The 27,218-nt window shown below is 46.6% G+C and overlaps 1 protein-coding gene across 2 annotated transcripts; it reads left to right on the top strand.

Annotated features, from left to right (window-relative positions):
* The first annotated feature begins 1,818 nt into the window (after positions 1-1,818).
* On the top strand, positions 1,819-25,423 carry MTMR8 (myotubularin related protein 8). Of its 2 annotated transcripts, XM_078380699.1 has the most exons (14): positions 1,819-1,972; positions 7,807-7,929; positions 9,935-10,097; positions 12,805-12,962; positions 13,434-13,562; positions 15,506-15,640; positions 16,845-16,977; positions 18,040-18,149; positions 18,822-18,947; positions 21,222-21,271; positions 21,982-22,182; positions 22,649-22,777; positions 23,575-23,701; positions 24,380-25,423. In XM_078380699.1, exons 1-14 carry the CDS (start codon positions 1,949-1,951, stop codon positions 24,686-24,688), a joined length of 1,917 nt encoding a protein of 638 aa, XP_078236825.1. In that variant the 5' UTR covers positions 1,819-1,948; the 3' UTR covers positions 24,689-25,423. The 2 variants fall into 2 exon arrangements, with proteins under 2 accessions (XP_078236825.1, XP_078236826.1); XM_078380700.1 differs by lacking the exon at positions 18,822-18,947.
* The last annotated feature ends 1,795 nt before the right edge of the window (positions 25,424-27,218 follow it).

Raw genomic sequence — 27,218 nt, 5'->3', positions numbered from 1 at the left:
CTCCACAGCTAGATTAAAAATATGTTATGAAAACAAACATGCCATAAGTTACATGCTGTAAAACTGTCATCATCTGCTATTTTTTCTGCTGCTGAACGGAAAAACTCGGACAAGATCTTGCACAGTTCAATCTTATCCACAACTTCTCTGAAGTAACCCCTTCACCTCAGTGGGGCTTGGCCCCCAATATAAGTGTGTAGATCTGCAGTCTGAGAGAAGCTTCTTTATTGATGGTGTGTGTGAAAACATATTTTAGCTTCTGACAGCTTAGCTCCTTCTGCCCCTCAGAAATGATGTTTTAATTCGTACTTTTAAGAGCGAAGCCGCAGCCCCTCCTTCCTGCCAAAACCACGCTATAAGCTGGCATTAGAGATAAGAAAATAATCCTCTCTGTATTATTTTAATGTCAGTATTAATCTTTTGGGAAAGAGTTGCTTAGGTCTGAGTCACTGACGTAGGAAGGAAGGAAGGAAGGAAGGAACAACCTCTCTCTCTCTCTCACACACACACACACACACACACACACACACACACACACACAATTTTTTTGTTAACAAATCTGAGCTTTGATACAGACTGAGAGAAAGGGACTTAAACCCGGTCTTCTGGTCTGGGACTACATCTCCCATCACTCCTGCCCAACTGAGCAGGCTGGATGAAGCTGGTAAGACTTGCACCCCACACCTTTCGGAGGGAAGACGTTTGGGAGGGAAGAGGTTTGAGAAAGCCGATTTAAAGGGGGAAAAAAATGAAATGTGAGTTGGTTAAGCAACACTCAAAACAGCATAGATAGGGTGGAAGACCATGCAAACGTTAATAGGACCATCTTATCTCTCTCTCTCCTCAGATATTTACCTCTTGAAACCTATTTATGCTGGTTGGTCAGCTGGGTTGTGCCACTGAATACTACACACCATTGCATGTCACCCAACCATGGATGCAGTTATGGTGATAATAGTTATACAGTATACAGTACATATAACCGCAGACTGGAAGGGAAATGAATATTAAATGCCCTCAGCCCCAGCTGATGCAAACTAACTAACTTTATCACTTTACCCACAGCCAAATCTTTATGGAGCACAGCCTGCCCTTTGTTTGAATAACATGTATGCCACTTTGAAACTTAATTTCCTGTGTTTTCCTATACAAATCTACAATGTAGATTATTTGTATAGGGAAACTTGTAACAAAAAAATCTTTCACTCCGGGGATCTAAAAAAGTGGGCTGCAAAGCCACCCTGATCAATCAATCTAGCTGCTCATTTTTAAGGAGCTCCAATACATCGGTCCTTATTAATACAGTATGTAAATTATATTTAATTTTATATTGTACTCGATCAACCCTAAACGCTGCAGAAATGTTAAATCTGTCCCCGAGAAGTGCGATCAAAGAGTCCAACTCTATGCCTTTTTTTTTCCCAACATCATCTGAAAAATAATCCTTCCTGACTCCCGAGGAGTCCCAACCAGCCCCGTTAGATTTTTTAGCAATAATATTAACACCTGTTTTAGAACAACTATTTTACCCCCAAACTTCCCCCCCAAAACGGGGTAGCTCCTGAAAGGGGAGGGTTTAGAGAGAGCCGGCTTCCCATTTGCGACGCGCACGGCGGCGGGGTAGTACGCCCGCCGCCCCGCCGCCCCCAGCACCTCGCGCCCTTCGTTTTCCCCGCTCGAAGGGCACCGTGCCCTCCCCCAAGATGGCGCCGGCGGCTTCGCGACGCAGCGCCCGTTTCCCTCTCCCCCCCCTCTCCAGTTCGCGCTCCGCCGGGAGTCTCGCGAGGTTTTGGCGGCGGGGCGGGACGGGGGGGAGAGAGGGCGCGAGGGAGAGCCGTTGGAGGGAGAGGCCCGCCAGGAGCGGCGGGGTGACGTGAGGAGAGGGGGGCGCGCCCGCCGTCGGGAAGGGGGGGGCCCGGGGGGGTGTTTCGGCCCCCTCGCCCCCGCCATGGAGCACATCACGACGCCTAAGGTAACGGGGGAGGGGGGGCTCCCTCCCCCAAACCGCCCCCACCCCTGAGGGGCTGTGAGGAAAGGGGGGGGGCTCAGCTCCTGGACCTTTTTTTTCCATGCCATGAAATGGGGGGGCTGTTTTTTTGTGGGGGCTGCAATTGCCTCTGTGGAAAGCCCCCACCCCCACCCTTGCCTCTGGGCATGTGCAGAGCATGCCTTATAATATGGCTCCTGTGGATCCTCCCTCCCCATCATCATAATCATCATCCAGTATGTGCCCAGGTCTCTCGCCCCCCCCCACTCCCCAAGGTGGACTGGGATTTCATTCCTTGACTATTGGGGTCTGTGTCTTCGTGAGGTTGGCAACCCCCCCCCCACGCTATTTGACTAAAATTGAATTCTCAATTTTGGAATTTCACATTTGGCACCGAATTCGGCCCAATTGTTTGGGGGGGGTCTTTCCCAAGGACGGAGGAGGTTCCCAGGCATTTCCTGAAAACCGGGGGGGGGGGGACTGACCCCCACATCCAGGCAGCTTTCTGCAGCCTGTGGGCGAGAGAGGGTTTTCTAGGTCTTTGGAGATGCTACACCTAAAGCATTATTGTTGTTACCGTTATCTTTATTGCTATTACTATCGTTGCTATCGTATAGTATTATCATTATTATTATGTACCAGACAGTCAGTCAAAATTATAAAAGCGTTGATGATGATGATTTGAAAAATGCAAGACACAGTATTTGACGGGTATTATACAACAGGTAGAAGTGTTAACCCAAAGCCGAAGTATCAGTCAAATATTGGTATAATCTCTATTCTGTTCCTAATCTTGCTGGGTTTTGCAGCTCTGATGATGTTATTTCAGAGATACGCAGCTGATTATAATATTTTATATAATTGTTGAGAAAAAAATATATTTAAAAAAATAGCCCATTGGGCCCCCCAAATTGTACAAATGCAACAGCAGGTGACAATCATCTTCTTGGAACTGCAAAGCTGGAAGGCACCCAGTGGATCATCATGCCCAGCCCTTGTCAAGGAGGCCCAGAGGGGGAATCGAACTCCCAATCTTTGGCTCTGCAGCCAGAGACATAAAACACTGCCTTTATTAGAACACTACAGTATTAGAATCATAGAAATCATAGAATCACAGAAAAGTGAAGTTGGAAGGGGGCCTATAAGGCCATCCAGTCCAACCCCCTGCTCAATGCAGGACTATAATCAAAGCAGATCTGCCAGGTGATTATCTTAAGTTTTTCTTGAATGCCTCCAGTGTTAGAGCGCTCTCCAACTTCCGAGGTCACTGGTTCCACTGTCATTCTGCTCTAACATTTAGAAAGTTTTTCCTGATAATTCCCCCGAAATCTGGCTTCCTTTAACTTGAGCCCATTGTTGTGTGTCCTGCATTCTGGGATGATCGAGAACAGATCTTGCCTCTCCTCTGTAGGACAGCCTTTCGAATATTTGAAAAGTGCTATCACATCACCCCTCAGTCTTCTTTTCTCAAGGCTAAACATGCCCAGTTCTCTCCATCTTTCCTCCGACCTAGGGCTTGGTTTCCAGCCCCCGGATCCTCCTTGTCGCCCTCCTCTGAACTTGTTCCAATTTGTTAGCATCCTTCTAGAAATGCGTTGTCCAGAACTGGACACAGTACTCAAGGTGAGGCCTAAGCAGTGCTGAGTAGAGGGGGACTCGCACCTCACTAGTTACCTCCTCCCAGTTAGAGAAGGACTCATTAATCATCACCCTCTGAGTACGATTCTGTAGCCAGTTGTGTATCCACCTGACACTTGAGCTATCCATCATAATAATTTATATTATTATTGTGATTGTTGTTATTCAAAAATACCAGGCACAGTCAATCAAAATTATAAAAACATTGACTGGCATTATATAATGGATATCATTTTAAACCAAAAACCTAAGTACAAATATCAGTGCAATATGTATGCTGTTCATTATACTTTGTATTTCTCAGCATTGATGGAGCTGGACAAAAAGGGGCCAAGCCTAAACATTAGGAATCATCCTGAAAATTTGTGGGCGAGATGACATTTTTACGAAATAACTGAGTACTGAGTTTTGGATTTCTAGGAAGCAAATTTGAGCAACTATTGGCAATTGTTTCAAACTGGTAACCAAAGATTTTTGAATAACTCCAGTGGCTGACTGGTTTCTCTCTCACTCCCAAGATTTAGTTGAACCTCTAAGCTTACACTCCCCCTTGCACTAAATTTCCAACAGCCTTGGCATTATTCACACCAAGTGGGTATTCTGAGGTCTAGTCTCTGAAAACTACTTTCTACTGTAGAGAATAGATCATGGCCAGGCATCTTACAGATGTTATAATCATGTATTTTCTGCTGTGCGATATTGTAACCCCTGAAAAGGGGTTTTTAAAGCAAATTTCAGAGGTAAATGTGTATGCACGAAATTCAGAGTTGAGTTCATTCCATTTTATCAGCACCATTAAGTAAAGATTAGATGTTGCAGGTAGTCTTAAGAAGTGCATTAGTGTTGAGCGATAATTCGCACAAACTTTGGTGTGTGAGAAATCACATTCCAATTACAGAACTTGCTCATTATAAGAGATGAGAAAAACTCCTGCTGTGCACTCAGACACTTTCCATCAGTTAAGGAATTCCCTCTTCTAATCATGGGTTGTCTGTCTTTAATGTCTGTGCCTTTCCCAAAATGTGCTGGAAGTAGCATGAGCTTTCATGCTGTCCAGCATTTTTTGTAAGTCAAGATGGTTCAAAAATTGGACAAGCACAGAAATTTTCAAAGTCACGGTTTGTACATTGGCCGTTGTGTGTCCTTCTGGTGTTGCAACAAGAACTCAGCACTGAGAGTAAATGTCTCTCTGTTATGGTGTAAATATTGTATGAATGGATGGTTGCACCTATATTCAGAAATACTATGTTGATGGAATAAGGGATACTTTTGTGGCAGTTTCAGTGTGGGAAGCATTTGCCAAAGTATAACTGTGAGGATTTGTATATTCAAAATAAATGGAAACTGATACTGCACTAAAATGTTTCGCCTCTAGGAATCTTTGCAAACTTTCCTGCAGTGGAAATGACCCAGAGTAACTGGGCTTGCCAGAGAAAAGTGGAAGGTCTGCTTAGGCATAATTAAATGCAGGAAGAAATGCAGTTTATGAACCTTGCTGGAATGTGTTAGCTATTAAAGCCAGGGTATGAAAAAGGGCATAGATAGCCCATAGCTTGGTTCAAAGAATCAAGAAGGGCATCTCTGGATTAAAAAGTTTCTTATAAAAGGACTGGGGAGCGTGGGGAGTGGATCAGAGATAAGCTGCCTTTTGGAAGGTTTGCAGTAGCTTTTTCCAAAATTTGGTCTATAGCAATGGCTCCCAACCTTGGGTTCCCCCAGATGTTCTTGGACTAAAACTCCCAGATGCTTTCACCACCAGCTGTGCTGGCCAAGATTTCTGGACGTTGCAGTCCAGGGAAACACCGTTCTGGAGTTTGTGGTTTTGGGTAAGGGGCCACCTGTGCATTTTTTTAAAAAATTGATTCAAGTTTGGCAGAAAACCATAGGAAATTCAATCATTTTTTTTTGAAGAAGTTAAGTGTTGAATTTTGAACACACTCGTACAGTTCTGGCACTTTCAACCTGTTTCAAGTCCTGCCCTGACCCAAAAGTGGTTCAGCCTAGCAGTGGTTAAAATAGAGTCAATGGACTGGAGTCTGGGTTCAGTTAAACTCAACTTTTTATTTTTGGCCATGGTGCTTTTGGGAGCTTTTCGTGGGTTCCAGAGCCCACGAACGTTAAACAGTTTAACAGAGTTAAACAAGGATACAGCACAGACAGCTGGATAGAAAAGCAAAATAGAAAAATTTTCAGTCTGGGGCCCCTTTCAGATATGGCCCCACTGAGAATGGCTGTGTTAAAGAGGCTTCGGTGTATTCTTAACAGTTTTGTTCATTTCCCAGTATTTCTCCTCCCCGCTGTGCAAAAGAGGTTTGACTTTTAAAATAAACGCTTGCAAAGGTCCTAATAAAAAGTTGGCAGGTTGTCTCATTGTTTCCCCCTCCCTTCCTGCAGGCATGCGTTTTAAGACCGTTAGGAGAAAACTCACATAGAATAGACCTTGCACAGGTCTCTAACCGAGATGGAAGTGGTTGTTCTTTCTGAACAAGTGACATTCATATTTGCTTGCAGGGGAGTTTTATTCAGACTGACCCTTCCCTGATGTGAATGTTGGTTTTGTCTGATCCCAGGCGCAGCCACAGAACGCACAGTGGTTAAGGTTGTTTGATGCTTTAATCCTGCTGCGAGCCATCTCTGTTGATGACGCATCTCTCAGCCTTTGTACGATGAGGATCCCGATTGCTGGACTTGATTTTGTCTCCCCCCCCCCAATAAGTAGTTACTTATTTGGATATTTTTATAATACTTCACATGTATTCAGCCGTTTTCAAGTATTAAATGTATTTCATATATTAATCTGGTTAGCCAAGAAGTTCCATAGTTGAGTTATTTAAACAGTTTGATGTGTTATTTTTCCCGTCTTTTCAACTCCCCCTGTTTTCTACATCTATAAATCTTAGGGTTGCCCTTAGCGCCGTGGCCCCCTTCATTTCTTCAAGCACCCATTTCCTGTTTCTCTGCTTTGATTGCCCTCCTGCTTCTCCCAAACCTTTTGCTGAATGCTCAGGCTGATGAAGAAAATGCTTTGCTTCTAGCCCGTTTTGTCATTGGGTCCCTCTGCCCTTCTGTTTCATTAGCCAAACGAAAATGTGCTCCCTGAACGTGGTCTTTAGCACAGCCACCAAATCCACAACCCCAGAATGGAGATTCAATAGCATTCTGCCAAGGATAACGTCTGCGGACCCTTGAGTTTTGAAACCCAGAGAATGTTTGTGAGTGTCTTTCAGTCCAGTACTAAACATTATCTTCCAATGACATGAAAATACTTTTTTTTAAAAAGCTACTGCTTTATTTGAAAGTATTAGCCGCTTCTAAAAATTCGTATCTCTTTACCTTCAACACCAGAATGAATCTCAAGGAAAGAAAACTCAAATATGTTTTTTTTTTTTTTTTTTTGCTTCCACCTCCTTGCCTTTTAACTGAGTAATCTAGATAAGAAAATCAAACACGGCAGGAAAGAACAGTAATCAGGCAAGGAAGGACTTCAGATTTACTCTTCCTGCTTCTGCTCTATCCAGTGAGAAGTGCCTTTTACACTCGTTCCCTGTTTTATTGACATCTCACAGAAGGCACATACATCGTGACACATGCTTTCTTCACCTGCACCCATCCTGAGGGGGCAAAGAAATACGTTAACCCTTCAGTCCTTTACCATTTTATGGATTCTAGAGTTTCTGCCTGCTTTTCTGTTGTACTAAAAATGGACTCTGTGAATGTCAGGGGCATAGGAAGTTGCCTTACCTTGTTGATATGACTAGCTGAGCATTTATTCATTCATTTATTTAATTGATTGATTCAAAAAAATTTTACCCCAGCTCTGCAGGATTTCTGTAGGTATCCTCTCTTAGCCTTGCATAGAAATTTGCAGTATTTCCTCCTGTCTTAAGTTCTAATGAGGCCTGACCTTGCTAAATTTTCAGAATCAGACAAGGTCAAGTGCGTTCAGCATGGTGAATCAAAGATGTTACTACATTCAGAGTTTTTAAACCAAGTGTGATTTACAGCTTGGTGAAGCTTACCTTCTAGGAGACCCCCGTATGAGTGCCCAGCCCTGTCTGGGGAGCACAAAGAGAGCCCTTCGTGGCTTTGGCAGACCTGATTTATCCCTGATCTTTTAGGACTTGTTCTAATTCATTCTTCCTCTCTCCTTTCCCTTGTTTTCCACCCCTCCTAACCCGCAGGTAGAAAACGTCAAGCTCCTGGATCGTTATACGCACAGAAAGCCAGCAAATGGAACGCTCTACTTGACGGCCACCCATCTGATCTACGTAGATGCTTCCGCTGAAGTCCGAAAGGAGACATGGGTAAGGGCACAGCGCCGGATGAGCCAGCTGCCTGTCCCCCCCACCCCACCCCAGGGGACCTCTGATGAACCAGGAGGGCTGTACCGAGTTCGTGTCTCTGTACACCCCATTTAACTGTCTGACGCTCATTAGAACACAAGGATGCATTTGTGCGATATATCAATAGTCACATCATGAGCATTAGGACCTAACAAGAACCCTTGTGGATTTGATTAATTATCCAGTACCCTCTTCCCAGCAGTGATCTGCCGGCTTCATTAAGAGAGCTCACAAATGAGGCTTTGAAGACAATGTTGTTTTCTCCGCCGCTTGCTCCTTGGCAGCTGCTGTTCAAAGCCTCTCCTCTTGATTCCGCAGTGCCATCATCGCCTTTTGAAACACACGTAGCCTGCGCTTTATTTCATTTTAATGTTTATTTTATGCATTTTTTTGTCCCACTCAGCCAGAATGGGTCCCGAAGAGGCTTGTGTGCAGTCAGTTTACACAAGGCAGCCTTATACACGGAGGTTAGAGTCTAAAAAGACTCGGTGCAAACTGAAAAAAGGCTGGGGGTGGGGGGGGGGGAGAGCAGAGAACTGATCATTTTTCAGTGGAATAGATGAGTTAGCATGCTGTGTATCCAGGGTGAATAAAAATTAATTTTTTAAAATCAGTTTAAATCACAATTTAAATTTTAAAACTTGGATTTCTTGATGATTTAATTTTTTAAAAAATCAATTCTTTTATTTAAATTGTCAAAAAAAATCCAATTTGGGGGATTTAAATCGAGGTGATTTAAATCAAATCCGTGTGTCTCTCGCCCCTCTCTTCTGAATCCTTTCTGGAAGGGTTGCCATCAGTAACACCTACACAAGGTCGGTGCTATCATTAATTCGATTTCTCTGGTGGCTGATACTCGAGAGCAGCTAGAAAGGGTTTGGTGGGCAAAGCTGAGTTATGAGTTCCTGTTGCCTTCTTGGGCCGTGGATGCTGCTTTGACTCTTATCAAGGGTGGAAGGAAGGTTCCTCATCCAGCCCAGTTGGTTTTGGTGTCTTGAATTTAAGGTGCACGTGTGTGTGTGTGTGTGCAATCTTGGTCCTCTGTTTCCGGCCACTCCTGCAGTTGAGTTAGGAGTGTTCAGGAATGTCATCTTTAAACAGGATTCATGGAACAGTCCTGCTTCTAAATTCATTTCTTTTTTGCTGCAGCCTATTAGGATGTCAGCTGATGGGACAGTTGTGGTTTTTTTAAATCGATGAACGACAATTAACTGAGATCTGTCTCAGCTTGCTGAAGATTCAGCAGGACTTGCTCACACAATTAAGCCATTCCAGATGCTTTCTGCACACTAGGACAGACGGTGTATATGTGTAGGCTATCAATTAATTGCTAACTTTCCCCCCTTTTTTAACCCTTCTGTTTTCATGCTGTGCTAATTTTATGTTATAAAAGGGAAACAATGAGAACAACTCGGCAGCTAAGTCTCTTTCTCCCCCACTCCACCCCAAAATTATGAGCTTGCATATTTTCTCCCGAGCTTTCCTGCCCACACATCCCTCTCTTAGTCATTTGTACCTTTAGAGAGAAGGAATCAACTTTTATAAAGCACCCCTGTCTGGAGACTTTTGCCCCAGGGATGCGGCTGTTCCTGAGCCCTCGGTTCAGGGCTCCTGCATCATTCCCGGATTTAAACTCATGATTATGAAATGAATCATCTTAATAAAACAATACGGCTGACTGCAGGGTATGATCGCCTCGCTGTGAGGTTTCACTTCCTCGAAGTCAAATTACGGCATCTTTCATGCCGAGCTGCAGTTGTCAGTAATAAGCGCTCGGCTGTGGGGGGGGGGGGGGGCTTTAAACTGCCAATAGTTATGACTTTTAAGTGGAAGTTTCATCTCAAGCTCTGGCAGTCGTGCTGCTTCCTCCAGATTGATTCTCCCCCCCCCCCCAGCCTTGTTTTGAGGTGTCATCTGCAGGAAGAAATTTCAGGCTCTGTTCCCTAAGCTGTCCTGTTTTCTGCAGATCCTCCATCACCATATTGCTTCCGTGGAGAAGCTGCCTCTGACCGCCTCCGGCTGCCCGTTGCTTATTCACTGCAAGAACTTCCGAGTGGTGCATTTTACTATCGGGCAGGAACGGGACTGTCACGAAGTCTATACCTCTTTGCTGAAACTCTCCCAACCAGGTATGGTTTTCTGGATCTTTCCTCTACTTTTACACCCTGGAGACACTCTTGCCTGGTGAAGGAAGGAAATGGGGGTCCTTGACCTTGGAGTTCCGCTTAAGCCAGAGAGGAAGAAAGGAAGGAATCAACGCATCATACTATTTCCCTCTCTCTGTTAAGCATGAAAATATCCTGCTTTTTATCCAGATGGAGGCAAGCAAAAGTGTTTTCTCCCAGAAATGCCAAATGCGCTCAAGTTGTCTTAAAAGTTCAGAAGACTTTTTCCTCTCTTTTCTTGACATCTCTCTCTCTCTGTTGACTGCTGTCTGGAGACGATGGATGTTGTTAGACTAACATCCCTAAGGGACACCAGAGGGGAGAGGATGGCTTAAAGGAGGGGTTCCCAAACTTTGGGTAACCCAGATGTTCTTGGACTGCAACTCCCAGAAATCCTGGCCAGCACAGCTAGTGGTGAAGGCTTCTGGGAGTTGTAGTCCAAGAAGATCTGGGGACTCAAGACTGGGAACCACAGTGGTAGGAGAGTTACAGGCTGGACGGGGGACATTTCTGAGACCCAGTGAGGCTCCTTTGCCTTCTCATGAGGGGAGCTCCTCTGTGTTCTGGTTCAGTTCCTCCACCGTATCTTCCCTCTGCAATATCCCACAGGACCAGAATTACTCATCGTCTCCTAGGGGATGACTTGACAGTTGAAGATGACCTGTTTGGGCAAATGAGTTGCTTTATCAGACCCTGGCAGGGCCCAGGCTCTCCCTAGGGAGCTGCCCTGAGAGACCGGCAGGATGCGTGATGGATTGGATCTGCACGTTGTGGAGGGGAGGGAAAGTCATCTTGGAGGGCAGGGGGCCAAGGGTGATGGGTGGTGGGGACAGCCTTCCTTTCACATAGAGATGGTTGAGGTTTGCTTTCCAGGAAGAGCCAGCCGGTCTCTTTTCCCAAAAAAGTTGGGAGCATCTGAGCAAAACAGTTCTAGGGACATAAGAGTCTCAGATGAGATTCGTATAAGATTGATGTTTTCATTCTTAGACATTCCCCCCTCTCTTAGACACACACATATGCACACCCACTGCTTTTAATAGAAGACAGGCTTTTCTCTCCATCCCACCACCCTCACTGGGTGCGCTTGGCGGGGATGCGGGAGAGGACCTTCTCTGTGGCTGCTCCCAGAGACTGTGGAACTCCCTCCCACTGGACGCCAGGCTGGCCCCCTCTTGGCTCTCCTTCTGCAAGCAGGCAAAGACTTATCTTTAGGCAGGCTTTTCCCTTCATGACTGGCAGCCTGAGTGGGGATTTTAAATGGTTGGTTGCGCCTTGTTGCTTTGAATGTGTTTTTAGTATTGCTTTTGTTTACCATTTCCCGGGATGGTATCTGTTTGATCCCTTTCAGTATTTGTACACTTACTCTTTTTACCTTTCAATACTGTCTTTTCATAATATAAGCTACCTTGGGGCCTTCTTGATTGTGCATTGCCTCTTCCAGTCTTTTTGGGGCTCCTGGTTTTGAGCTCCTCCATTCTACAACAGGCAGATCCTTTGAAATGCTGTTTAAAGGCAGGTCCTTCCTCTTTGATTGATAAATAATCATTGAAATTCTCAAGGGACCAGTTTCCAGCATGCCACTAGAGTAAATGCCTTCTTCAGGACCCGGTGGGGAGACAGAGAGAGAAAAGGCAACACAGAAACACATGTGTGTAAACATAAAGTTCCCCCCCCAAAGTGCTACCCATTGTTACCGTGTTTCAGTAGGTAGTACTGTGGCGTCTGTAAAAGTCACAAGTGTGTTTCAGCATGAACGTTGACAGATTGCCTTCTGCTTCTTCAGATGCAAGAGGTTGGTGTGTCTGAAAACAATGCGTTTCTATTTCATGGAAGCTCACGGAAATAATATTTATTAGTTTCAAAGCTGCCACAGTGCTTTTGTATCTGCGCATCTGAGATAGGATAGAGTCCTCCGGGGTTTGTGTACTGCATTGCAAACCTTGTACGTACTTAAGGAAGGAGAACATCTGCCACAGCTTTATCTTCAGAGAAGCTCTGTCAAAGTTGGACAGCGTCAGAACTGGTGTTCTCTCTGTTAGAGATACGTGTGACTGGAGTGTTCTAATAAGACTCGAGGGCATCTCTAATCTGGATTAGAGATGTAAAATTTCTAGAAATTCTGTAGCCATATAAAACAGCTTTGGAAAAAACCTGGAAAAAAATTTGGGGGGGGGGGGAACAGACTTTTCTGTTTTACTTTCCAAAGCTGTTTTATATGGCTTCATAATTCCTGGAAATTTTACATCTCTAATCTGGGATATCAATTAGGCAGGGTTTTGAACTGCAGATCTTACACTTACAGGAATGGAAGGCACACGGATTCTTAATTAAAACTTTCATTTTAGAATCCATGCAGTTCCCATTTTCAACAGGATTTTGAAACAAGCAGGCGCTGAAGCTTTATAAAGGCTGGCTCATTTTCCTTTTATCATAAAAGTGACCCTCCCAGGCAACTAAAGATCGCTAGGGAGAGGGACTAGTAAAATATCTATAGTTAACCATTTCAGGGCTTATTTTTGAAGCCATAAAAAGCAAATCTGATATGATTCTATGGACATGGAAGGTGAAACCCCACCACAGACTTCCATGTGATTTTCTAAGAGCCTCTGGCAAGCATGGCTGCTGCAATCACCGGTTTTCGCCCTCTTTGAAAATTGCCTCTTTGCTTTAGGGAAACCCGAGGAACTTTATGCGTTTTCATACAACCCTAAAATGCCCAAGGACCACCGAGAGATGGGCTGGAAACTCATAGAGGTCGGCGTGGACTACCAGAGGATGGGGATCCCCAATGATTACTGGGAGTTTACCGATGCCAACAAAGATTACGAGGTAAGTCTTGTTCAGATAGCTGGCCGATTTTGGGTGAGATGTACAGCTCTGATAAATGGTTGTTTGCACATTGTTTTATATTGTGTTTTATCGGTCCTGCTTACATATTTTGACTTTATTTACCAGCTCCCTGGGAAGGATGGAATCTGACTTTAAGGCTATAAGGAGATATATTTTTCTTTATCTTCTTAGCTAGAAGAGTTTCTGAATGGCAAGGATTTACTTGCATTCAGTGTCTTTAAACAGACACATAACTAAATTTGTCCATTTCCGAAGACGTTTCAGGAATTTCATTCATCTGAAGAAGCGAGTTCAGATCTGAAAAACGGTCTTAAAAGTGTCAAGGTTTTGTTTTAATCTCAGTGCTGGACTTGTTACAGCCAGCAGGCGCTCCATTGTAATAAATGTTCCAGGCGGTTCACATCACAGCGATTTAAGGTCCCGGTCCTCTTTCCCCTTTTCACCTCCTAGGTCTGCAACACGTACTCTCCGGAACTCGTGGTGCCGAAAGCCGCCACCAAGGCGATGGTGCTGGGCAGCTCCAAGTTCAGAAGCCGAGGTCGGATCCCAGCGCTTTCCTACTTCTCCAGAGAAAACAATGTTAGTCATGCGTGTTCTGCTCTTTCTGGGGTTCCCTCTGCCTCCGGGGCCATTGGGTGACTTCCCAATGCAAGTGCACTTTGATATTTGTTGGGCTGCGTTCTTTACGTTTCATAATTGCAGGAACGGAGAAGGCCTGGCCCTCCAGATGTTGCTGGAGTACAACACCCATCATCTCTCACCATTGGTTGTGTGTGTGTCTCTCTCCTAGGCCTGATGGGTTTTGCAGTGCTTTAACATTCGGACAGCTACGCTCGTCCTATGACTGCATCAGACCCTCCATACAACTTATTGAGGGAGAGCCAAGGAGGGTCCAGTAGCCCTCAGATGAAATTTATTACAGGGTTTGTGTGTGTGTCATGTTTTGCTTTGTTTTTGAAGAGCTGCAGTCTTTTGATATAGACAGACTTTGGAAACAGAAGGTAACACCCAGTAGCTTAGCACAAACACGTCTCCCTATGGGGCTAGTTTTTTAAAAGTTTGTTTCGTTTTAAGAATACAAATACTTCCTCTATGCTCACACCGAAGAGCATGTTGTTACATGGTTGGGCAAAAAGAGTATCGGCCCCCATCTCTTTTAAACAAATGATTTATGACTCCCTCCTTAGTTGGCTAGCATCCACTTTTGGAATTTCAGTTGCATTAATCATCATCATGTGCTGTTAAGTCTGTTCTGACTTATGGTGACCCTTTTCAGAGTTTTCTAGGTGGACTGAAGTGCTTTACCCTTCCCTTCCTCTGGGGGCGCTCTAGGACCACTGGGCAGCTGGCCCAAGGCTACCCAGGCTGGCTCTTCTCCCAGGAGGCAGCAAAGGGGAATCGAACTCCCAACCTTTGGCTCTGCAGCCAGAGACCTAAACCATGGAGCTCTCCAAGAAGCTTCACTTCGATTAGAGGGCACTAATCTATTTTGGTTTTTGGCTTTTAAAAAATGAATCTGAGCCCACCAGAATCAGGGACGGGCTAATTACATCTCACCTCTGATCTGCTTAGATTTTTGATCTGGGAGAAACAGGTTGGAACAGAGAGTTTTTCTACAGAAAGTTATTATCACCCTGGTTAAATGGAACTCATTGCGAAATAAAAATGCTGAGCGTTTCACTTTTAACTTTTGCTGCCTCTGCAGCGCCCTGGGCTGAAGTATGGGCAGAATTATTTGGCAGCCGGGCTTTCATTTTTATTTTGTCCCAGGGACTTCCCCTATCCTGTTCTGGCAGCTCAGCATCACCACCAGCGATGGGTTATCTGTAATAAAGAGAGGCAGGCATAAGAGGGACATGGGGGTGGGGGTGATCCCATTTCCTCCAAGGGCCATTGTCTTCTTATTTCAAAGGACCGGCAAAAACTGAACAGTTGGGTTGCTCCACAAAGAAGAAAACCCTTAAGCCCCCTCCCCTGGACCCTGCCTTTATTAGGAGCAACTAAAACGCCCCCAAACCAGGGAGCTTTGGATGTCTCCAGAACCCTTCCATGAAGCTGGAGGGGAGCAGGAAGGGGTCGCTGGTGTGATCCTCATCCCTGAAGATCTACCTTCAGGCTCCGCCTCAGTATGGGGTTGCACAGACATCACAGCTACAACATTTAGTTGGTCCTCATAAGGGTCCCCTTATCTCAGGAGAAAGGTAGCCTGTAAATAAGACAACAAATGAAGAAATCAATGAATAAGAAGTATCTGGCCTAAATTTTTGGACTGCCCTGTTTATTTCCTCCGTAATTCATCTTCTAAACTAGCCAAAGAAAAAAAAAGAAAGAAAAAAAATCCGAAACCCTTCTTGCTCCTGGGATGTTTTCGTGGGTCTGAGCTAAAAGGAGGATGAGCAGACTAAAGCTTTAGGGTTTTCATTCTCAAGAGCCTTGTGACCATTGAGCCAGTTGCTGTGATCACTACCAGCTCCTGGCGAGCCTCTGACCCATCTCCGGCGGCCCTCTCTCGTGTCTTTCAGGCCGCCATCTGTCGGTGCAGCCAGCCCTTGTCCGGGCTTAACACTCGCTGCCTGGAGGACGAACAGCTCCTGCAGGCCATCCGGGAAGCCAACCCTGGAAGTCCGTTCATGTATGTTGTAGACACGAGGCCAAAGGTACCACTTCCTGGGATCTGGGGATGCTTCTGGTGGGGGGAGGGGGTCACCCCCTCTGCTGCATCTTCACACACACATACGGAAGGTCTGGTGTTCCCAAAGCACAGCCCAAGTTATAAAGGGCGGGTGCCAGAAATGGGCTAGGAAGGAAAGCAGAACCCTTCCTTGATAGTCACCACTGCTGCTGAAGTCCTACCCAGTTACACAGGAGAACCTGCAAGTTGTTCAGTATTTGCTGGATTTTAAAAGACTTCCAGGAGCTGGGTTGAAGCCAGATGATCGAGAGAGATTTTTAAAAAAAATCTCAACTTTGTCAGTACAGGAGGGCCCTCTTATCTGCAAGATCAGTATCCACTGATTTGCATAGGCATGGTCTGATAATATTAAAAGAAAAGTCCTAGAGAGCATGCTATGTATAGTGTTAAGTGTTTTTCAGCATCCGGAGGGCCCTTGGAATGGATCTCTTGCAAATACCGGGGGTCCTACTGTACTCTGAACAGAAAACAGTAACACTCCGTGCCAAACAAAATTGAGTTCTGGAATGTGTGCAAAATCTCCAAAGTTTATATACCTGATTTCTTTTTAAGTCTTGCCTGCATAAATGATTTGGCTGATCATGGGAAGAGTGATGAGCACTGAAGACCCGGCCGCAGTAACCAAAACCCTTATTCATCCTCACACACACTCCGGCAGATGTTTACAAAAGTTTGCAAACACACACACGTCCACATGGACTAGGAAAGCGTATCTTTGTGTGTCTTTAAAAGCTGGCGCATGCAGGAAGCTGAAGCTTTTCTACACTGCGGTGTGGTGTGCTCGCATTAAACCTTGCTTTTCTCCTACCTTAGTTTCATGGGTGTAGCTGTGATCGTTGTAAGGAAAAACCCAGCCATGACAGAGATGCTAGTGGTTCCTTCATCATCATCATCATCATCTTAACTGCATTGCTGGAAGGGATCAGATCCTCTCAAGGAGGCACGATGGGGGAATCGAATTCCCAACCGTTGGCTCCGCAGCCAGATGCCTAAACTGCTTAAGTTACAAAGTTTAAAATCGATTCCAGTTTTACCGGTGAATGTGAAACCCCAGCCACCAGAATGGAAATTCTGGAAAATGCTGCCGCCGGCAGGGTGACCCCTGGGAACGGAGGGGATGAGAGGCAGTGAGTATTCTGTTCGTAATGTTTGCTGTTTGGTTTTTCCAGCTGAACGCCATGGCCAACCGTGCTGCCGGAAAGGGCTACGAGAATGTGGATAATTACGACAACATCCGTTTTAAGTTCATTGGGATTGAAAACATCCATGTAATGAGAAGCAGCCTGCAGAAGCTTTTGGAAGGTGCGTATTTTGATTGGCTGGTCATAGAATCCTAGAGTGATAGAGTTGGGAGGGGCCTCTCGGGCCATCGCATCCAACCCCCCCCCCCCCGCTCAAGGCAAGAACCCAAGCAGGTCTCACAGAAGGGTGTCCAATTTTCTCTTGAATACCTCTAGCATTGGAGCGCTCGCCACCTTCTCCGGTAATTTGTCATACTGCTCCAACAGTTGAGAAGTTTTTCCTGATGTTCAGCCTAAATCTGGCTTCCTGTCGCTTGGGCCCATTATTGCATGTCCTGCACTCTGGAATGACCGAGAACAGATCCTGCCTTTCTTCTGTAGCCTTCCAAGTATTTGAGGAGTGCCTCCCCAGTCTTCTTTGCTCAAGGCTAAACAGGGCCCTGTTCTTTCAGTCTTTCCTTCTAGGGCTGGGATTCCCAGCCCCCTGGTTGCCCTCCTCTGAACTTGGCCCAGTGTGTTGGCCTCCTCCCTGGCCGCATGGGGGGGGGGTCACCTGCCGAACTCAATTGTTCTTGGCAGACACCAGAGGCTGTCTGCTGCGGGAGCCCAGGACAGGCTAGAACCCAGGAGAGTTAGATGTGCGGCTCTCAGGACTTCAGTATAGACGGTGCCAGGTAAGAGCCTCGTGGCACAGTGGTTGAACAGCTGGACTGCAGCCAAAACTGCTCACGACCTGGGGTTCAATCCCAGGTAACGGTGGCTCAAGGTTGACTCAGCCTTCCGTCCTTCCGAGGTTGGTAAAATGAGTCCCCAGCTCGCTGGTGTGTGTGTGTGTGTGATGGCAATGTGGAGCCTGCATAACTAACTTGTAAACTGCCCAGAGAGTGCTTGAAGTAGTATGGGGCGGTATATAAGCAGCACCCTTTGCTTTTCACCATGCTTGTTATGAGCCACAATGCTCTTTAAATTCCTCCTTCCTCCAGTGCTCTTAAATTCCTCCATGAACAGGTGACAGTTTTTGAGCGATGTTTGTTTAAAGTGTCTCCCGGCCCTTGGAAGGGACTTTAAAGAAGGGCAGGGGAAGAACGGGATTTCACCCAAAGGTCTGTTTTTGTCCCTCCAGTGTGTGAAATGAGATATCTTTCAATGAGTGACTTCCTTACCGGCCTGGAGAACTCTGGCTGGTTACGGCACATCAAAGCTATAATGGACGCCGGTGTCTTTCTTGCAAAGGTAAAGCCAGGCTCTGAGTTTCTGGAGAACAGGTGTACCGTCCAGAGTTTGGAATATTGACTGTTTTGGCTGCAACTCCCTGAATCGCACGCGGGCCCTGGAAGGTGGGAATGCTTGGGAAATGAAATCCGCGAAAGCCCATGTTGATATCGTCTGCGAGGTTCTAGAACAACAGATTAAGGAATCTGCAGGCCTTGGGATGTTATGGCACACCAGCCCCCCCCCAGCCCTAATCAGCCTATCCATGGAGAGTTGTAGTCCAGTGGCATCTGGAGAATTATCAGTTCCCTTGTTTCTACAGTAAAATAAATTCAGAAATGAAAACCTTGCTCCTTAAAATGTGGTGGGAGGTAGGTATGTCCTTACAGAAGGCAAAGAACTCTTGAGGATCTAGAACATTTTTTTCAGGACCATGGGCACATTCTGGATCTTTAAAGCCTACAAGGGGAGGGAGAGGGTTGTGTGAGATTTTGCCTCCCCAAAGGGACTTCCCCGTGCTCTCCAAATACCGCATTGAGTTTGAGGGTATGTTCTACCTGTCTCTCTCCTTCCCTGTTGTGGCTTTTGGCCATTCCCTTCTTGGCCCATAACAGTCAGAGATAGTTGGCATGGTGGTTTGTTGGTTGGCTTAAACCCTACCTCCTAAGTAAGTCTATTTTCGCCGTTCTCCAGGCAGTGAAAGATGAGAAGGCCAGCGTTTTAGTGCATTGCTCAGATGGCTGGGATCGCACCGCTCAGGTCTGCTCCGTGGCTTGTCTCCTCCTGGATCCCTTTTATCGGACATTTAAAGGATTCATGGTAAGAGCAGAGAGGCATTGAGGAATGGTTACATCACCGCCACCAATCCCCTCAAATAGAAATCCGTCAACCCGCTGAATCTTAAAAAATTTCTGTTAACCTGGTAAACATGAACAGACTCTTAATTCCATGTACCCTGGTCTAATCAAGAAGGTACATGGGTGGTATCTTTGGATAAATTTTTTTGCCTTCTGTTGACCTTTTGGAGCTGTTTGAAAACTTAACTTGCCCCGGGGGGGTGGGGGTGAGGAGAGCTTAAGAGGAGGGCACGGCTGTCGCTTCTGCAGGATTCTGCTCTTATGCAGACGGAAGCCCAGCATCGAACACAGCTTTGGATCAGAAGCAGAACGAAAGAAAAGAAGGACATGTAGGGTTTGATCCTGGCCTTTTCGGAAGCAGCAACGAGCGCGCAGCTTTGGGAATCGATCTGAAATGGGAAAGATCTCCCTCGAGTTCGTCCAATTAACTCTGGAGCATTTGTGAGCCGGTGGGGAAGCTGTCTGTCATTTTTACCTAGAGTACAGTGTACTGGTTTTTTTTAAAAAAAACAGACATTCTCCTTTGTTGCCTTTTCGGCTTCCTTTTGAGAGGTGGTTCTGGTTTCCGGGGGTGGGGGGGGGCTCCTTAAAAAACAGTCTCTCTGGAACTTTACAGGCTGGATCCTCATCATAAGTCTTCCTCCAGCTCCCCTTTGTCCGGGGCACCACAGCCGGTCAGTTGGCAATTCCTTGTGCCCTGAAGGCTCGGCGGGACACACAGCGAGATGAGCCGACAGACAAAGAGAAGGCCAGAGTGAGGCCAGGCTGCAGCTTGATCCTGCTACAGCCAGTACACATCACACTTTCTTCCCAGCCCAAGTGTTACAGCCAGCTTTCCTGAACTGCCTGCAGCTGGATTTTATTTTCATACGATTATGTTCTTTTTAAAAAAAGCATCCTGTATCAATTGATCAGCTGTACATCTTTGCTCCTCTCTGCATCATGGTCTAACTCTGTGATTGTACCTGGGAAGGAACAGCTGCAAGACAAGATGCCCATGTCCAAGATTTCCCTGAAGGTTCATCACTACCGTTGTTGTTTTCAACGCTCCGGATGCTGTTTGGCAGAATTGTAATAACAATTAAAAACCACAAGACCCCCCAGTGGCAGTTTTGCAGCGCGAGCATAGCTCACATCCGGGGAGAAAGTGAAGAGGAGCGGCCGTCATATCCATTTAAAATCGGAGTCGCCGCCCCTCGGGTAAAAGGACGGGTGTCTCTGAAACAGGCAAGCCAACGGTTGAGGTTAGGAATGTTTTATCGCCGTTTCCTCTCCGGCTGCGCCCGACCCAGATTTAAAGCTTAGCATACCACCATCCGACACTCGGCGGTGCATATGCTCCTTGTATAAATATAGCACTGCCTTGAAGCGGTTCATATAATTAAGAGGGAAAGCATATGCGAGTCAGCGCATAATCCGATCCCAAGATACCCCGAAATGTTTTCAAGCGTTTTGAAAAAAGTTCATTTGGAGAAACCAAGTGCTTCTAAAGCTTTTTCTTTTTCCCTTCCGGACAGTCGTTGCTTTTGGGGTTAAAACAAATCACATTGTAAGTCAGCAAACCGTTCCTCTTGCTACAGCAGAGCCATACCTAACTTGGTGCCCTGCAGAGGTGGCGGACTACAGCTCCCATCATCCCTGACAGGCTAGCAGGGAGCCACGGAAGCTGGTTCAGCTGGGCCGTCCTCTCTGGAGGCCCCATTTTTGGAATTCGGTTTCCAGACGCCCTATTTTATGACAACGCCCGGCCCCTTAGAGCTCTTCTGGGTTTGCAGAAGGAGAGGGAACGTTGGTTTTCGAGCTGCGCTGTCTATTCTCTCTTCTTTATCGCTCCCCCGGGAATCATTTTAAAAGCTCTCCCGTGGAGGAAGATATTGCAAGTGATACATTAAATACGGCACGGCCTTTTTAACAGCTCTTTGACAGGATTCTCCCTTTGGAACCCGTTCGTACATCATGCAGAAATGCAGCTGCAGCTTTTTGGGGCTGGTCTGCATTAACCCGCAACCAAGACAAATCCTATTTTTTGCATTTCCCCCTCCAAAACGATTTGCCTGCCACAAACCGGTGCCTTAAGGGAGGGTTGCCTTCGTCTCTGTCCTCTGCGTCCTGGGAGTGCGTTGCACACGGCTGGTGTTCGGAGATATTGATGCCGTTGTGAATATTGCCACTTAATTTGGTCTTTTGGCCTCTTGGTAAACTGTGTTTTCTTTTTCTTTCTGATTGACCATTACAGGTCCTGATAGAGAAGGAATGGATTGCGATGGGCCACAAATTTTCACACAGGTAAAAATTAGATTTGAGTGTGCGAAGGTTAGGAAGACGCAGGCTTGAAATCAATGGAGGCAAGGAGGGACTTGCTGACTAAGAGCTCTTCAGTGCTGTGATTTCGATCGTTGCATTTTTGTGTGTGCTGTCAAGCCCGTTTGGACCCTTTTCCAGGGTTTCTTAGGTGTGGATTACTCAGAGGTGTTTTACAAGTCCCTCCGTCTGATGTGCTCTAGTGGTTCCCCACCTTGGACAGACCAAGTGTTCTTGAACTTCAACTCCCAGAAGCCTTCACTACAGACTGTGCTGGCCAGGATTTCTGGGAGTTGCGGTCCAAGAATGTCTAGGTGACCCCAGGTTGAGAACCATTGCTTTAAACCTATGCAGCTTGCCCAAGGCCACCCAGGCTGGCTCTTCTCCCAGAGGCACAGTTAGGACCTGAACTCCGGACCTCAGGCTCTGCAGCCCTATACTCCAATTCACCGAGCTATCAAGCCAGCGGCCATTCTGTTTGCATTTCTGTAAGTAGCCAAAAGGATTCTGGACACCTTGGGTTAGATCCAGTTGCTATTCCCTAACGAACGTACCTCTGTTGAGTTGATGGACTTTTACTTAAGTGTTGAGCGTCCACGTTCCCAGTCGAACTGGTGGAGGGATGGAAATCCATCCCAGGTCCATGTGCTGGTCGATCTTTTCTGCCCTGAGGCCCCTTTTTCTTGCCTCCGCAGGTGCGGCCACCTGGAGGGAGACCCCAAAGAAGTGTCTCCTGTCTTCACCCAGTTCATTGACTGCACCTGGCAGCTCCTGCAGCAGTTTCCCTGCGCCTTTGACTTCAACGAGCGCTTTCTTCTCGAGATCCACGACCATGTCTATTCTTGCCAGTTTGGCAACTTCTTGGGGACCTGCCACAAGGACCGGGAAGATCTAAAGTGAGTCGGCATTCCCAGGGAGCAGAATGTGTGTGTGTGTGTGTGGGGGGGTTCTTTTATATTAAGAATATCCATTTATTTGAAACAGGTAGGGAACTATGTTGTGATGCTGAGCAAAATACTGTGGTCTTGAGTCCTCCTCTGAATCTCATCCCACCCCACCCAATATATATATTTGTTTTTAGAAAAAATGAATGTTTTTAACTTTGACTTCTACACCTTTACGTCAAGTCGGGAGAATGACCTGATTTGCTGTAAGCTGGCCAGCCAAATCTTAGGAGTCTCCAATGAGATTCCCCAAAGCTGGCCCTGTGGAACGTAACGGGCCGTGATTATACAGGTTGGATGAGTCCTTGGGTCTAGACGTGGAGGTTAGATGCAGGATACAAAGCCACATTCTCAACCAGAGGCTACCCAGTAACTCTTTCCCCTGAGCGTCCTCCCTGTTTATTTTTCCACCTGGCAGAATTTTTGAGAAGACTCACTCTCTGTGGCCGTTCCTCCTCCAGAAGAAGCAAGAGTTTAGAAATCCACTCTACAAAGGGTTCACAGCTTACAAGGAACTCCGGCCCAACACCTTGCCGTTCAGCTTCCAGTAAGTCGCTTATTCAAGGTAGAGAAGACCGGGGAGGGGAGGGGGAACCCTGTATTTTCCTTAACTCTGAATAGCTCCCCCCCCCGGCAGTTTCTGCCCAAATCTTGTCACACCACTTGGTGCAGGCAGAAGGGAGAAGCTTTTTTTAAGTAACTTTGGAGGTTCTTTTCTTTCTTTAATCTCAGAAATAAGTTGTGTGGGTTTTTTTAACTGCTCATTTTTTTTCTTTAATATTAACCTAATCTACTACTAATATTTTTTAGATCTGATCCCCTGCCTTGTAACCACAGTTTTGTGTGCTTGTTAGATGAAATGCAGATGTATTAAATTATAATTTTGAGCCAAAAATGGCCTGCCTCCTCTTAACACCTTTGGCAGAGAAGGGTCTTTTCACCATGACCTGATGGTTTTAACTGGAGAAGTAGGAGCAGCAATGAGATGGGGTCCTTGCACAATAGTCTATTAACACAACACCCCTGAGTTAGTTGCTCCAGTTTTGCAAAATTGCTGTATCTTTGTTCTCCAAAGATTGAGTTTTGTGGGTGAGAAGGCAGTTTCTCTTAGCCTCCCCCACTACCCTTCTGACCATGGGGACCCAGAGTGGGGAGTCCACCAGAAATCCTGGGTGCCTGATTTCTAAGCGAAGTCGTAGTCCTTAGGCTGTTGTGCCTCCAGAGTTTTTTAACATGACCGTCACGCTTCTCATAAGTGTTTGTGACCCTAAAAGCAAATGTAAATGACAAAGCCGTCCATACTTGTTCCTACTAGACTTCTCTCCATCCTTCTCTCTCCTTGAGGTTCTGGTGCGGCATGTACAACCGTTTCGATAAAGGGATGCACCCAAAGCAGTGTGTCTTGGATCATCTCCTTGGCTGTATCAGCCAGAATGTGGAGCTGGAAGATGCTGCCGGCGAGCTAGAAAATGTGAGTACTAGGAAAGTGAGACCAAACTCAGAGACAAAGAGAATAAATCTAATGCTGTCACTCAGGGGTAGGATGATGGAGCTGCTTTTATCTGGGAGGGGGGGATTGTTTTGAACTTTCCTAGGTGCATATTCTTCCTGCCTGCTTTCTGGGTCCTTAACTCATTGCTTATCCCTAAGATTACTTATCCCTCCCTTCCTGTCCTAGGTAGCTATTTTTTGTCTGACCTCTGATGCTTATCTGTGTTTTAACATCTGCAATACCCTCCTGCCGTGTTCGCTTGACATGCAGGATTTGAATTGGGTTGCGCAGACCGGGCTTCCCAAGGCAGAAGCCAGACTGATCCTTCTTCAGCAAGACTTGTTCTCCCCCCAGTGGGTCTGCCTGACCCTAGGCAGGCAGCAAAACCAAAAGAATTTTGAAACTCCTAGGGAGTTTAGGGAGTAAAAATATGAGGTGGCTGTCTTTTGTCTGCTGGTCTCCTGGGCCGGGTTGAGTCCAAGGATTCCCACAACTATCCAGCCAGCCCTGATTAGGTGTTAGGGCACCATTTACATCCGATCTAAATGACACCCTGTGGATACGGGAGTCTTACTGTCCTGGCAGATTCCTTGGTGCTCTGCTGTTTGCATCACGCATTTGGGGTTCTGATGATGAATTCTTTTTCCGTCGATACAGAAGTTGCCTCTCCAAGATGGGCCGCTGCCTGACAAGATTCCCATCTTACCCAGAATGGCCGTCGCTTCCACCCGCTGTTCAAAATCCCCCCTGCTCAACACGCCTCAGGACTACGAGGGCGAAGAGGCCCCCGCCCTGCTGGCCAACGGGACCGTCGCCGGCAAGGGAGGGGACGGACCGGGTCGGCCTCTGACAGCCTTCCAAGAAGACCAGACCAGTTCCCTCAAATTGGTCCCAGAGAGCGAGAGCTGGCCCGCGGGAGGGACCGCCCGGCCTGATGCCCTGGAGGGAGACCTCCAGGACCACTGAGATGGGCTGCGAAAGCCAAGGAGAAGCGGCCGGCGAGAGGGGTCACCCTGGGCCAGGCCAGTCACCTCACCCCTGTGGGGCCAAGCGTTGCGTTCTGTGTGTTGAAAGCATTGGGGCAGGGAGAGCTGGTGTCGGCTGGTCTGGAGGGCTTTCTGGAGCCGGGCAGAGACCGCACAGGGCTTGTGACTGCCACGGATGGGGACCAAGTCAGGCCATACAAGTGTGCTCTGTCTCTCACACACACACACACACACACGGTCAGATGTTACTCGTAGCCTCTGAGGACGGTGACTCCCTGTCAATAGGGACCCTTTTTTCAAACCACACCGAATCGGATCCCCAGGGAAGAGAGAGGTTGCCATGAAAGGACCAACAGTCAGACCATGTTCAAAGAAGCCCTTTTGCGGCTGCCTCGTGCGGGGACTCCCTTCTGCGACCACCTCGGGTTAGAATTTGGGGGCCCTGCACGTGTTTCTCTTCTTTTTTTTTTTCCCTACATAGCTGTGCCTTCTGCTGTTTACGTTGTTTTTTTTTAAGCATTGATGAACCTCATGCCCCTCCACTGGCCCTGTGGTCATCTGCTCACTGTGGTGTGTGTGATTGTAATGTGGAGTATGTGGAAGTTGTGCTTTAGAACTGTATCCCTGTTTTGTTTTTTTAAATAACTGTTCTGAACCTGCTTGTTGTCTTGACAGTGGTTAGCACTCTGTCGCTGTTAAAAGATATTGAAAGGTGTTGTGGCCCACGGATGAAGTGACTTTAGGGACGACGGTCTCGGGTTTTCAAGCATCCACAGGGACTCTTGAATATTCAGTATTCTTCCTGTTTTCCTTTCCCTCCTTTCAGATACTGGCCAGGCTAATGATCACCTTTAGGGTGCTAAGAAAGGGCCCACGCCATTCTTTCCTCTCTGCCACACAGAAAAGATCACATCCAACAAAGCCCTTCTCCGAAGAAAGGGTGGAAATGCAAAGCATGGACATGTAGCTTGGCCAGCTCCGGACCTCTCGAGAGCAGCGTGGGCATTTTGTCTTGCTAGATCCTTCATTTTGTGTTGTGCGATCCTTAATAACGGCACTGTCCTCATCTGAGTGATGCGAGAAAACACGCCCCCGTCTGTGGAAAACAATGAACAGGGAACGTGTGGTGGTAGACCGTGACGATGCCGGTCTGCTCTCAAAAGACAGGGCTATCATCATCTTAAAACTGTTGAGCTAGGACAGAGAAGGTTCTCTTTTCCAGATGCTCAGGAGTTGGACTTGGCGTTAACGATTTGCTGAGCTTTCCGGAAACTGGCCTTTTAACATATCTGGAAGACCACACTTTCTCAACACTCTAGAAGGCTTACGGTTTGGACCAGAAGTCCCGAATCGGAAACCACTCGGACGAATCATTCAGGTTTATGCAGAAGTAGGGAATAGGACCCAAAGGGAAGTAGAGCCGTCTGGCCTTTCCGAACACCAACGCTCCAAAAATCACCACCTGGTCTTCCAAGCCCTACTGTATGTACTGTAGATGGGCAAAATGGTGTACACGGTGGCCAGTTATTCTGCTACGCTTTTCTAACAAACATTCCTTTCTAAAAGCCTATTTGGGCAGGAGCAGTCCGAAATGTCTTTGTGAGCTGTTTGCCACTCCATGGAATGCAGAGGGAACCTCTGCTCCGCATGTCTGTCTACCTTTTCTTGCTTTTGATCCTGCCGATTCAAAACGAGAAAATAAACAAAACGAGAAAATAAACACCTACCCAAGAGGTTAACATTATTTTAATAAGCACAGGCTCATGATGGAGAAGTTGGAAACAGCAGACATGCATGTACAATTACCAGCAGGGAAAAGCATGGCCAAATGTGTTAATCTAGTGGTTCCCCCTGAAAAAACTCATGCATGCTGTATTTGGTTTCCTGTAAGGGGAAGCTTTATCTTATTTATTCTTTTGCTGTTTTTAAAATAAAACTTTTTGGGGGGGGGGGAGTGAATGCATCAGCCAGGATCCATTAGGACACTTGCTCTGACAGAAGGCAGATATGGAACAATACAGTCATAGGACGGAGGAACCCTCAAGACCAGAATTTTTAGGGGAGTTGGGATAAGGGAGAGCAGGAAACCAACTTGTTACAGGCACCACGTAGAGAAGGGACGTCGCCTCTTCCTGGATCCATTGACGGAGTACCTTCCTTCGGCACACACGCCAGACGGGGACCTGGCCATTTGTCTGATGGACATTCCATAGATGTACAACCTTCCCCTCGCAGGGGAGCAGAGGTGGAAGAAGTCCACTCTTCATCGTAAACCACCTTCTTGTATCGGAGTATCGCAGAAGTCACCCTTTTCCATCCTCTAGATTAAGGGAGTTCAATCTGTCGCTAAAGGACTTTTCCAACCCTCTCAGGCATAGGCATACGAATTCGTATGCTTATGCCTGACGAATACGTATATACATTTTGTATAGTACTCACTCAAAAGGAAGCCGCACGGGTAAGTCATTCCCCCGTGGAGGGACTACGGAGTTGTGAGCTCAAAGCTCTGT

Source organism: Pogona vitticeps, chromosome 11 (assembly GCF_051106095.1).
Source record: "Pogona vitticeps strain Pit_001003342236 chromosome 11, PviZW2.1, whole genome shotgun sequence".
Lineage (NCBI taxonomy): Eukaryota > Metazoa > Chordata > Lepidosauria > Squamata > Agamidae > Pogona > Pogona vitticeps.
This window is presented reverse-complemented; position numbering and strand designations above follow the sequence as displayed.

Bases quoted from the DNA above. Each gene is read 5' to 3' on its own strand.
- MTMR8 (XM_078380699.1), top strand. From the start codon at position 1,949: ATGGAGCACATCACGACGCCTAAG. The intron at 18,150-18,821 runs GTAAAGCCAGGC...GCCGTTCTCCAG, and splicing joins CCGGTGTCTTTCTTGCAAAG to GCAGTGAAAGATGAGAAGGC. The intron at 21,272-21,981 runs GTAAAAATTAGA...TTGCCTCCGCAG, and splicing joins GGCCACAAATTTTCACACAG to GTGCGGCCACCTGGAGGGAG.